The sequence below is a fragment of the Fukomys damarensis genome, unplaced genomic scaffold (genome assembly GCF_012274545.1).
Source record: "Fukomys damarensis isolate Sample0158 unplaced genomic scaffold, DMR_v1.0_HiC HiC_scaffold_23, whole genome shotgun sequence".
Classification (NCBI taxonomy): domain Eukaryota; kingdom Metazoa; phylum Chordata; class Mammalia; order Rodentia; family Bathyergidae; genus Fukomys; species Fukomys damarensis.
In genome coordinates this window covers 49,804,324-49,816,694 of record NW_022900935.1, presented here as the reverse complement: position 1 = coordinate 49,816,694, position 12,371 = coordinate 49,804,324, and the positions used below count along the sequence as shown (strand labels likewise).

The 12,371-nt window shown below is 42.0% G+C and overlaps 2 protein-coding genes across 9 annotated transcripts in view; one reads left to right on the top strand and one right to left on the bottom strand.

Moving 5' to 3' along the window:
• The window catches only part of Ftsj3 (FtsJ RNA 2'-O-methyltransferase 3), a 7,796-nt gene extending 5,069 nt beyond the window's left edge, over positions 1–2,727 (top strand). For all 5 annotated transcript variants that reach the window (XM_010616731.3, XM_010616732.3, XM_010616730.3 and 2 more), the window contains 8 exons: positions 138–316; positions 460–577; positions 655–917; positions 1,226–1,311; positions 1,393–1,492; positions 1,609–1,792; positions 1,871–1,965; positions 2,040–2,727. In XM_010616731.3, the coding sequence (XP_010615033.1) occupies positions 138–316; positions 460–577; positions 655–917; positions 1,226–1,311; positions 1,393–1,492; positions 1,609–1,792; positions 1,871–1,965; positions 2,040–2,232 (1,218 nt within the window). In that variant the 3' untranslated portion in view covers positions 2,233–2,727. The remainder of the gene's footprint in view (positions 1–137; positions 317–459; positions 578–654; positions 918–1,225; positions 1,312–1,392; positions 1,493–1,608; positions 1,793–1,870; positions 1,966–2,039) is intronic.
• A 155-nt stretch (positions 2,728–2,882) lies between these two features.
• Ddx42 (DEAD-box helicase 42) overlaps positions 2,883–12,371 on the bottom strand; it is a 46,144-nt gene continuing 36,655 nt past the window's right edge. For all 4 annotated transcript variants that reach the window (XM_010616734.3, XM_010616736.3, XM_010616733.3 and 1 more), the window contains exons 14-18: positions 11,624–11,900; positions 10,354–10,580; positions 7,982–8,092; positions 6,309–6,410; positions 2,883–4,314 (exon numbers count right to left, since the gene is read on the bottom strand). In XM_010616734.3, the coding sequence (XP_010615036.1) occupies positions 3,616–4,314; positions 6,309–6,410; positions 7,982–8,092; positions 10,354–10,580; positions 11,624–11,900 (1,416 nt within the window). In that variant the 3' untranslated portion in view covers positions 2,883–3,615. The remainder of the gene's footprint in view (positions 4,315–6,308; positions 6,411–7,981; positions 8,093–10,353; positions 10,581–11,623; positions 11,901–12,371) is intronic.

Sequence of the window (12,371 nt, the reverse complement as noted above, 5' to 3'; positions counted from 1 at the left end):
TTTTTTTTTTTTTTTTTTTTTTTTTTGGTACCAGGGATTGAACTCAGGTCCTTGCACTTGCAAGGCAGGCCACCGAACCGCTGAGCTAAATCCCTGGCCCCTATGAGTACTCAATTTCTATTTCTTTTAAACTTCAGTTGTTAGAGGAAGTAACACGAGGGGACATGAGTGCTGCAGACACACTTCTGTCTGATCTGCCAAGGGATGACATCTATGTGTCAGATGCTGAGGACAATGATTCATCTCTGGATAGTGACCTGGATCCAGAAGAGTTGGCAGAGGTTGGGGGACATCAGGGACGGAAGGACCAGCAGTGGTAAGGGATTTATAAAAGGTGTGCCCCTACTTTGGTTTGACTGCTTACACCGTTGGTGTGTGTATTGCTAGAAATGGGTATGAGGAGCAAGGCCTCTGGGCATTTGCTCACTGAGCCTTTCCTACTTTCTCTGGTGTCTGCAGTGTGCGATTTGCTCAGCTAGAAGATAATAAACAAGAGAAAAAAGAGAATCCACTGCTGGTACCATTGGAGGAAAAGACAGTGCTGCAAGAAGAACAAGCCAACCTGTGGTTCTCAAAGGTAAGAAGCTGGGGGTAAGACTGCAGGGCAAATAGCATTCCCTAGGGGATGGAAGGCTGAAGGTTCTCCCCCAACAGGATGGTTTCAGTTGGATTGAGGATGATGCTGATGAGGCCCTGGAGATCAGTCAGGCCGAATTGTTGTACAAGAACCGTCAGAAGAAGCAGGAGCCACCACAGCTGTCACCTTCCAGTTTGAAGACTGAGAAGTTTCCCATGTACCAGAATGAGGCCCCAGTTGAGAAAGAGGCTCTCTCAGGGGCAGGAGCTACCAATGACCCTGGAGGGGAAGGAAGTGACAGCTCAGACAGTGAGAGCAGTAGCAGTGAGGATGAAGAGAGGTGAGTTGAGCAGGTGGAAAAGGGATAAAGAGAAAGCAATGATCTGAATTTCTTCAAATTGGGGTTTCCAAGGTTGGCTATAGATAGGAAGCTTTAAAAATATCAGTGATTGATTTAATTGGCCTGGGTGTCAGGGATTTCTGTAAGTTCCTAAGTTTCTTGTTAGATCAAACTCAGGCAGGCACAGTATCACTGAGCTGCATCCCTGTCTCCTAAGTAGTTTTAATTAGGAAGCAGGGTTGAGGTGGTGGAATATGAGTGGCATAGAAAGGTGGAATATTTGTTTATAGTCCTGCCTTCTTCCACAGTCGGGGACCATCCCGTGGTAAGAAACGAAGCCGTGGGCCTAAGAAAGATGACGATGGATTCGAGGTAGTACCTATCGAGGACCCAGGTGAGAGCTCTGTCAATGTAGAATGAGAGGATGGGGATTTCAGTGTTGAGAATTGAGGTTTGACATTTGTCCTCTCTCTAGTGAAACATCGGATTCTAGACCCTGAAGGCCTTGCTTTAGGTGCTGTCATTGCCTCCTCCAAAAAGGCCAAGAGGGACCTTATAGATAACTCCTTCAATAGGTAAGGGAGCCAGAAAGTCATAAGCTGCTGCCAAGATGTGGTTAAACAGATGATTGTCTTTTTAGGAAGTCTGGAATGATTTTATTGGTTATTGGCTTGCTGTCCTTTCTGCCCAGGTATGCATTTAATGAAGATGAGGGAGAGCTTCCAGACTGGTTTGTGCAAGAAGAGAAGCAGCACCGAATACGACAACTGCCTCTTGACAAGAAGGAAGTGGAGCACTACCGCAAACGCTGGCGGGAAATCAATGCACGTCCCATCAAGAAAGTGGCTGAGGCCAAAGCCAGAAAGAAACGGAGGGTAAATAGTGGGGGCTTCCTGAGGTTAGGTGTGGGTGGACAAAAGTGAAGCAGTCACCTGAGTGAAGTTCCCTCCCAGATGCTGAAGAAGCTTGAACAGACCAAGAAGAAGGCAGAAGCTGTGGTAAACACAGTAGACATCTCAGAACGAGAGAAGGTGGCGCGGTTGAGAAGGTAATTGGGGGAAGACACCCACAAAAGGGTTAAATAGCAGAAAGTAGGCCTCTAACCTCTTTTTCTTTCTACAGTTTGTATAAGAAGGCTGGGCTTGGCAAGGAGAAACGCCAAGTCACCTATGTTGTAGCCAAAAAAGGTGTGGGGCGTAAAGTGCGGCGGCCAGCTGGAGTCAGAGGTCATTTCAAGGTGGTGGACTCCAGGCTGAAAAAGGATCAGAGAGCACAGCAACGTAAGGAGCAGAAGAAAAAACACAAACGGAAATAAGGAGACTGTAAAACTTAGTAGGTAAAATGTGCAGCTAACCCTGGCCTCCTTGGTACCACAGCAGTCTAAGATGCTAGGAAAATGGTCCTAAGTGGTGAGAAGGACATCTTTCTACCTGTACAGTGGTTACCCAGGAAAGCACCAAGGAGCTCTTTTGTGTTCATTACCATTCTGTGAAAAACATGGAGTGGTGGATAAAAGTCAAATCTTTTTTAAATCTTAAGGGGAATTTTTTTGGGGGGTACCAGGGATTGAACTCAGGACTTTGCGCTTACAAAGCAAGTAGCGGAACCACTGAGCTAAATCCCCAACCCCTCAGTATGGTGTTTTGTAACCTATTCCTAGGGATATGGACCTCTTGCAACTCACCCACCCTATTCCATTATTGAATAAAACAATTTCCATGTTGAACTGTTCTAAATCCTAATATGTACCAACTATTTTAAGGTAGAAATGACAAGCAGTCTGTGGGTCCTGTAGTAAAACATTTACTAGAGAGCAAGCAGAGGAATGCACATCTTAAAGAAACCTTCACAAAGTCACAAAATTTGAAGTTTGTGTATTTTCCTTTTATAAACAAGATAGAACAAAAATCATCAAAGTCATTTCAGCAGAAGACTTCTATTGGGTTAAGTTACAAACAAATAAACAAACAAAAAAAACCAGAAAACACTTTAAAAGCTGTTGTTGTGTTTTTTAAATTTAGCAATACCTCAGCCCAAAACAATCCTGGAAACCCCTTCAGGATCATCATTTTTCTTCAATCACAGAGGCTCTGAGAACCTCAGAATCTGGGTCTAGAAGGGTTTGTTGCCTCTTAAATGTCTCAGGGCTGGATACAATCTGGAGAACCTGAGCTCGTCAACTCTTGTTTGTTTAGAATTGGGCATCTCCCTTTCCTGCAAATGTTTTGAAGCACCAATCTGCTTTTCAAACAACCCCAAAAGCTTGATGGACTGGGTTTGCAGAAGCCAATTCCTAAAAGGGATTGCCTGGCCAGAGTGCTAAGAAAAAGAATTTGATTCATGGATGTTTATAAGGTGACATTTTAGTAAAAAATAGAAGCTACTTAGAAACCTAGAGTGAGTTTTGTGCCCTATAAGGTCCCCACCCCCCAAGCGTCTTCCACTTACCCTCATGACAGACAACTCACCCAGAGGCAAGAGAAGCTTCCCAGTTCTGCTTGCTGGGACCAAGCAGCTTCCCAAGAAAGCATCTGAACAATCATTCATATGAAGGCATAATGTCTCTGTGCTCCAGCTCTCCACTAAGGGCAGGGGGTCCTTATACCTTGGACCCCAACCCAGCCCTGAGACACCTAGTTACCAAAATCTCTCTAAAAATAAAATTAAAGAACTGATTTCACACTGTAGCACATACCCTCTAACTGTCCCATCGACTCTTCTTGCGTTTTGGTGGCTCTGGGACAGCAAAACCATCAGCTGTCTTATCTGTCTTGCTGTCCACCTTGGGGTCCATCTTGCTGTCCACCTTGGGGTCCATCTTGCTTTCACGATTACAACCTTCTTTCCTGCTTTCTCCATTCCGACCGTCATTAGTACCCCGGCTGTCCCCATGCCGGCCTGCACCTCCTCCATGCCTATTCTCCCCATGCCGATGACCATCAGTATGACGGCTGCTGCTGCTGCTTTCTGGGTAGCGGTATCCATCTCCATGGCGACCACCATCTCCATGACGTGGGCTATCACCATGTCGATTGCCACTCTCTCCATGACTGTGACGGCTGCCACCCCGGTTCTCAGTATATCTCTCTCTTTTCCCATTGCCACCCCCAATCCCTTCTCGGCTGTTATTTCCTGCAGCTGCGTTGTTGGCTCCCTGGGTGCCAACAGAAGGGTATGTCACTGGAGCACTGCTGATATTCCCAGCATTACCAAAGCCCAGGATGCTCTTGGCAGCACTGGCAATAGGGCTGTCAGGACTGTTATGGCCCTGCTGTGCTGAATTAGTTGGAACAGAATTCAAGCTTCCTGCACTAGTCCATCCACTTGGCCCAGCAGCAGAGCTTCCAGCTTTTTGATTACTTAAACTGGCTGCAACAAAATGACTCTTGTACTGTGACTGAAAGAGAAAGAGACAACAGAACAGGAGTAGGTACAATAGCAAGTTCAAGAAGCCTCAGTATACACACATATAAGCTTGGCAAGTCTGTAAAGAATATAGAAACTAGCTTTTATTTTGGGACCATGACTTGTGTGGGACCATTCTGATGGTACACTGGTTCTTGTAGAGATGGATCTTAATGTACCAAAATTTACTGCCTGGCAAACTAAAAAAAAGCATCTTTGTGTATAAAGCAGTCCAACACATCTATGGTCTGCAACCTGTTACTTACAATTCAAAAATTTGAAAAATTGTGAAAACCATTTTTTTTGGCACCAGGGACTGGACTCAGGACCTTGTGCTTGCAAGGCAGGCATGGCACCACTGAGCTAAATCCCTGGCCCCAGAAAACACTTTTTGAAGAGTCTGGCTATAATGGGCTGTGACTGCAGCTCCATAGTAGGGCACTTGCCTAGCGTGCAGAAAGCCACGAGTTTGATCCCCAGCACAACAAAAAACAATAAAAAAAGCCTCACCTGAGCTGACATAAAGCTATTTAGTTTCTATCTAGTCACTTTAGTGTGACTATTATATTTTGGCTTAGAAGCAAATCTGATTATAATAAAGGTGTGACTATTGACATTGAGGTGATAATGTTTGCAATATGGATACTTAAAAATTCCTAAACAGAGTTTCTGAGTTCTTCTATTAATATAAAACATGAAAAAATTGTGGGACCAAACTGAGGCATCAGTCTGGACTCAGGCAAAACGTGTAAATTAAAGGCCCAGCTAGTTAATCAGATGGTAACTAACCAAGTGGAAGAGTAGGTTGGAAAAGAAGTTCTAAGTTTATAAGAAAACTAGGGGTGGGCCGGGGATTTAGCTCAGTGGTTCTACCTCCTGCCTCGCAAGTGCAAGGAACCAAGTTTAATCCCCAATAACCTCCTTCCAAAAAAAGAAAACTGGATATGGTGGTACATGTCTGTAGCTCCAGCTTCTTAGGAGGCTGAGGTAGGAGGATCACTAGATTTCATTAGTTTGAAACAAACATGAGCAACATAACTCCATTTCAAAATAAAACAAATCAGGGAAAAAAGTTCACAAAGAGACAGCAGAATTAAACCAATCCTAGTAAAAAAGACAGCAATTATTCTCAACTCTTATGGCTTGTAGGTAGGCAACAACTCAGGCTGTGGAGATATGGAATGAAGAGACCCTGCTGCAGTATAGCAGTCTCAGGCTCTGGCTGCTGACACAAACGATCAGCATAAGGGATTTCCCTAGCTCTACACTTCTATCTTTAGGTAAGCTACTGTATTATATAGGTATATCCTATACAACAACCTACACATTTTTAATGACTGAAGTATACTGTTTGGACTTACAACCCATCTTTTTTTGTACAGTTTTGTGAATCTTGTTTATAAAACCTCAATATCTTTTTCTATAATTTTTGCTGATTGTACTGTATAGTACAGTACTGTAGGTTTTATGTTATATATTACAGTACTGCATTAAGAGTTATGCAAATAAAAGCAAAGTTATTAATTTAGAGTTTCCTTTGACCATTTCTTTGTTTTGAATATTGCAATGTACACACTCTATACAATTCCTCATTTGGCAACCAATTCATTTAACAACCTAGTTAGTCACAGGAATGGAACTTGGCTGTAAAACAAGCAATGTCCATATGTGAAATCCAGGCAATGAGAAGGGCCTAAATCTAGCATGAGGTCTGTAAGGCCAATTACCATCTCAGAAAGACTAGAGCCCCAACACTGTTCAGGAGCTACAACAAAGTTGTTTTTTGTTTGTTTGTTTGTTTTGTTTTTTTGAGACAGGGTCTCACTATGTAGTTGAGACTGACCTGCAACTCACTATGTAGTCTAGGCTGGTCTCGAACTCACAATGATCCTCCTGCCTCAGCTTCCTGAGTGCTGGGATTACAGGTGTGCACCACCATGCCCAGCCCTACCACAAAGTTTTTTAGACAAAGTACTTATTTCAGACCTGAAAAGCTGCTTTCATGGCTGTCAGGCGATCTCCCATGGCTCCTGTGGAAGGCTTGTAGGCCTCATAATTACTCATCACATTGTTATTATTTCCTCGATCCTAAAAAATAAAACATATCCATGAGGACAGGAAAACAGGTGAGAATGCAACTACCAAAGACTGGGCCTCATACTGAAAACTCTGTAGAAAGAGCTAAAAAGGGAGCTGGGTATTTTTAGAAAGTTGTCCATTGTGGAAAAAGGTACAGTAAAGTAGAGGCATTTAAACATACCCAGCAATTCTACCCCTGGAAGTGCCATCTACTTAAGACCAAAGTTAAGCATGTATTATTTACACAAACATTTAATTAAATAAAAATTATATTAAATGTGAAAAGACCACCAGTATAGCATATTGCATAACTGACCACGCTCTGAATTAAGATCACTAAAGATTTCAATTTGCTTTGACATCAGTATGGAACTGCAGGTGCCTCAGTTTTATTATTTGTATTTAACACCGAATTAAAGATGAACTGCTTTAATATTTGGAATGGCCCTGGTACATATAAAATGTTCAACAACTACTGGCTATCAGCATAATTATTACTGTAGCGAGGGAAGAATATTTACTAAAGATGCCAAGTTGACCATAACACTATACAAACTGGAAATTTTCTTCCACAGCCTAGGAATCAACATGTCAGAAAACAGGTAGGTGTACCAGCTACTTGACAGGCTCAATTGTTAGGACTCTTAAACCCATGAGTTTGAGACCAGTCTGGACAATACAGGAAGATCCTATGTCTCAAAGAACAAAATAGCTGGGCATAGTGATAAACACCTGTAACCTCAGATAGTCGGGAAGCTGAGCCAGGAGGATTGTAAATTCAAGCCTAGCGCGCCCAACAGAGCAACACCCTGCTCTCCAGAACAAAACAAAACAGGGCTGGGGATGTAGCTCAGTGGTAGACCACCCCTGGGTTCCCTCTCTAGTACAAAAACCAAACAAAACAGTACAGAAAAACAAGTTTCCCATAGTGGTGTATATCTATAGCCCCAGCTACCTACTTGGGAGGCTAAGGGAGGCAGGATTACTTGAGCCCATGAGTTAAGAGAACAGCCTGGACAACATAACAAGACACATTAAAAAAAAAAAGAAAAAAAAAAAACCCGAGTAATTAAGAAAACAGTAAGGTAGTTCTTTAGTTAGTTGGTTTCTAAGAAAAATTTCATCTTACTTTTCTCTGATGCAATTTCCCTAGACTGTTGCAATCATTCCTGAGTTTAGTGACAAGGTACAAGCTAGAGTTTGTACAGTGATCCTCTGGCAAGTTTTTCCCAGAAGAAGGCTATAGGATAGAGTTGGAAGAATTATATAGACTGCTGGATCCCGCCTCTGAAGTTTCTGATTGACCAAGTCTGAGCCGGGGGATGCCTATGAACATCCATGGACAACAACTTTAGTACCATGGCAAATCTAGACTAATTTCCTGAGAAAGCCCTAGTTAGCCAAGTACACACAGATGCTTCTCTAATAGTAAGTTTTATTATAAACCAGTAGTACCCTGACTCAAACCAGATTAAATACATGCTCAGTGCTAAACACTGAACTTTCTGGTACTTTCATAGGATCCGAATAGTGCTAACACAATGACTGATACCAAGAGTACTGCCGTAGGTTGAACTCACCGTATTCTCAGAGCCTAGGCCAGGCCGTTCCCTATAGCCCAGGCCTCCTCCACCAATGTTCAGCTTTTTGCCTTTCCCTCCTTTGAAGCGGGATTTCCGAAACCAGGCATTCTGCATTGAACACAATTTAAGGTTAAACCAGGAAAAGGAGAGAAGACCAAAGACAAGGCTGAAGAAGAAATCAACTGGGAAGAACTTTGTGTTTCATCTTTAACTGTATTTATACCAAAGGAGGAATTGTTCACAGGAACTACAGACTGATTTATTTTTGGTAGTTTAACCCACCAAATTTGTCAGGAGGGTTAGATGCTTAACTAAGGCTTCCTTTACTGTTCCTTTCACCAGGGCCTGCCTCCTAGAAGGGAAATGAATACATCAGCTTCAAAAGGAGAGTGGTAGTTGGGTATGGTGATACATGCCCATAATCCCAGCACTATGGTAGGTAAAGGGAAGGAGGGTGATCACAAGCTCACAACCAGCCTGGACAACTTAACAACTCAGTGAGATCTGTCTCAAATTAAAAAATAAGACAAGCAGGCCAGGGATTTAGCTCAGTGGTGCCACCACCTGCCTCACAAGCAAACACAAGGTCCTGAGGAGTTTGATCCCCAGTACCAATGGGGAAAAAACAAACAAAAAAAGAAAGGCAACACACACACATACACACACTAGTAGTCACTATGGCCACTTGTAACCTCCTAGAGGAAAATGAATTTACTTTTAATTTCTTAAAAAGCAATTTGTACATACTATTGGACATAAACATTTAAAGAACTTGTGGTTTCAAAAGTAAAGGAAAGCCAGGTGTTGTGGCGCACATCTGTAATCCCAGTACTCAGGAGGCTGAGGCAGGAGGACTGCTGTGAGCTTGAGACCAGCCTGGGCTACATAGTGAGTTCCAGGTCAGTCTCAACTACATAGTGAGACCCTGTCTCAAAAAACAAACAAAAAATAAATAAATAAAAGAAGTAAAGGAAAAAAGCTAGATTGAAGCCAGATTTATTAGGGACAAACTTCCATGAAGGACTGGTAACTACAAACTGAAAACCATTTACCCACAGAGCCTAAAAGTTTTCATGAACTTGCTCACTGCCAGAATAGTGCTCACCAGATTTATTCACGTTTTCTTAATAATACAAACATCTTGCCGGGGATTTAGCTCAGTGATTCCAGCGCCTGCCTCGCAAGCACAAGGACCTGAGTTCAATCCCCAGTACAAAAAACAAAACAAAAACAAACAAAAAAAAACACATCTCATCAGGTGTGGCACATGCCTTTAATCCCAGCACTTGAAAGACCGAGGCAGGAAGACTGTCAGGAGTTCAAGGCCAGCCTGAACTACACAGAGACAGTCACAAAAATAAATAAATAAAAAAGAAAAGCAAAGAATGCAAACATCTTTGAGAGTTTAAAGTGATAATCACATGTTATTGCTAAAGTAGTTTAGAGGCTTGGGAAAAGTGTTGAGCATAGAGAACCTGAAGCACTAAAGGAGATGTTAGAAAATGCCAAAGAAAAAACATACCCTGTTTAAAACTTTAGCATGAGCTCGCTCTACTAAGGAAAAGGGAAAAAAAACATTATTTCCCTCTCTCCTGCTCTATAGTCCTTAACGCCTAGAATCAGGAATTCAGGCAGTCTCACACAACTGTATTACCTACAGGCTAACACAGCTGTGTGGGCTGGCCTATGAACTGGACAAACACTTAACAGTTCCTACTATCAGATCTTGTTCTGAACTCATTTGTAACTTGGGGACTGTATATATAAAGACAACTCAAGGTTCAATCTGACAGAATCCGTTTGGGACTGTGGCACACCTGAAAAGAGGATAATCAATATGTGGTCAAGGTCTAAGATCTTAAGTCTATAAAGAATACTCAAGAAGCATGATACAACTGCTTTCTTCAAGACATCACATGTTTAGCACCCCAAAAGACTGATATGGAGAAGAGCAGGAAGGAGAACAGAAGATACCTTTCAAGATGAAATTTACTCCTAAATATACTATGAGGTAGGTAGGTAGAAATTACAGGGACAAATTAGCACAAGCCAGGTAACAGCTTTTTAAAAGATGTTACTGAGGGCTGGGGATTTAGCTCAGTGGTTTTGCTGCCTGCCTCGCATGCGCAAGGACCCAACTTCGATCCCCAGAACCATAAATAAATAAATGAATGAATGAATGAATGAATGAAAGATGTTATTGAAAGGAGAAGCAGATAGAGAAGATAAATGCTATTATCCCACAACTGCAACATGTACCTCATAACCCGTCTACCCATTCTCTTCTCAAATTTCTCTTATCCTCTCTACTTGCTGAAATTTCTTAGTTGTATGATCTGAGGCAATCCAAAGTGTGGCCAGTCCCTCACCTGCATTGCAAGATCTAGGAGTTCCTTGGAAACATGCTGGTTGGCTCCTTCCAAGTTCCGGACAAGGTCACCAGCAAAATTGCTGTCTTTGGGGGTCAGTAAGGTATAGGCCACACCCTTCTCACCAGCTCTTCCTGTGCGGCCAATCCTATGCGTATGGGTATCAATGTCTCGTGCCACATCATAGTTAATGACAGTCTTAATTGAAGGAATGTCCAGACCACGGGCTGAAATAAAAAGTAAACAAATTCTTTCATTTGTCTAGATTCAAAAGATCAAATAATTAGAAATGCCTGAGCTCTAAGAACCCACATCATCTCCTTTATGTGAGTACACAGATTTGGTAAGCTGCACTTAAGTTATCCAGTATCATTATGATAGATTCTATAATGCTAGCCCATTAATGGTAAGGGACTTGCCATTATTAATCTGCCAGGTCCCTTCTTGTAGACCTGGAATGTATTTAAAAAATTAAACCAGGATGAAATGTATCACTGGCCTCAAATGTACAATTCTTCTGTCTCAGTGGGGACTATATATACGTGCCACTGTGTCCAGCCTCAGAGGCATCATTTTGGTTTTTTTTTGGTACTGGGGATCTAACTCAGGATCTTGTACTTGTGAGGCAGGTGGTGGAACCACTGAGCTAAATCCCTGTCCCTGAGATGCATCTTAAACCTGAGACGTTTTCTCCTTTATGTAAGAAAAAACTAGTTTTAAGGATAGCTATTAAAACTCAGGAGAAAAATGCCAAGTATCATAGCATACACCTGTAATCCCAGTTCTAAAGGTGCTGAGGCAGGATGACTATGAGTTTCAGGCCAGTCTGGGTTACATTGTTCAAGGTGACCCTGGACTACATATTGAAACATATCTTAAAAATCAAAAACACTCTGTAGAACAAAGCGAGAAATTATACCCCAAAAACCTCCCTAGTCTTGCATGAAGTATGTCCAATAACTTATCTTATTTACATTGATCATAAGATAAAGACAATGTAACCATGTCTATATTCAGATACACAGTAAGGACACTGTCCTCACCCTGCCATCTAGCTGCAGAGATACTTTGATCAAAGAACGGGAAACACTAAGTGAAAAGGGATATTTGGAGCTCCAGGTTGTGATCACTGTGCCAAAATGCTACTCAGCACAGTGGGGCCAGCAGGCCAGTACTTCAACCAGTCTGCTCAGATGTTACAGGTCTTATTAAAGAGTAAGATAATATCCTTAGAGCAGAGACTAGAGTTACTATGAAATTCATACTCTACCAGCAACATCAGTGGCCACCAGGACTGGGATGTCCTTTTTCTTAAAGTCTGAAATGACTTTGTTTCTCTCACTCTGGTCCATGTCTCCATGGAGCAGCCCAAGATTATGACCCTCCTGCTTGAGGTTATTGGCTAACTCTTCAGCATTGGCTTTTTTAGTAACAAACAGGAGGACACTCCCGGAAGAAGTAAACTCCACCAGACGCCGGGTAAGCCAATTCCATTTACTAGGCCCAGAATGGAGAATCTCCACAATCTGTGTCACATCTTCATTTGCCTGGGAAGAAAGACATAAAAGGGGTGATTGTTGACATTGGTAACACAGAGGAGGAGACCTGAATAGTCCCTGTTCTCTTCATCCTTTTATTCTTCATGTCAAGTATAGCTAAAAAATTACCTCCTTTCTCAAACCACCTTACTCTGTACCATACATACATGCGCACACACACATACACACGTGTGGGTACATGTATGTATGTATACAGTGTGCCAAAAAATGTACACACTTTAGAAAAAAACTTGCATAAATATTTTAATACATCAGACAGATTCACAGTAAACTGCTTTATCCACATTCATGTCTCAATAACTTTAGCATTAAAATATTTATGTTTTTCTTTTCCTGAATGTGTTTTTTAATGGACTCTGTATATATATTTATGTATAAATTTGAATGACCCAATGCATACAAATGCCTTTTTCTAGTACCAGAAACTGAACCCAGAACCTTGCACACACCAGGCAGGTG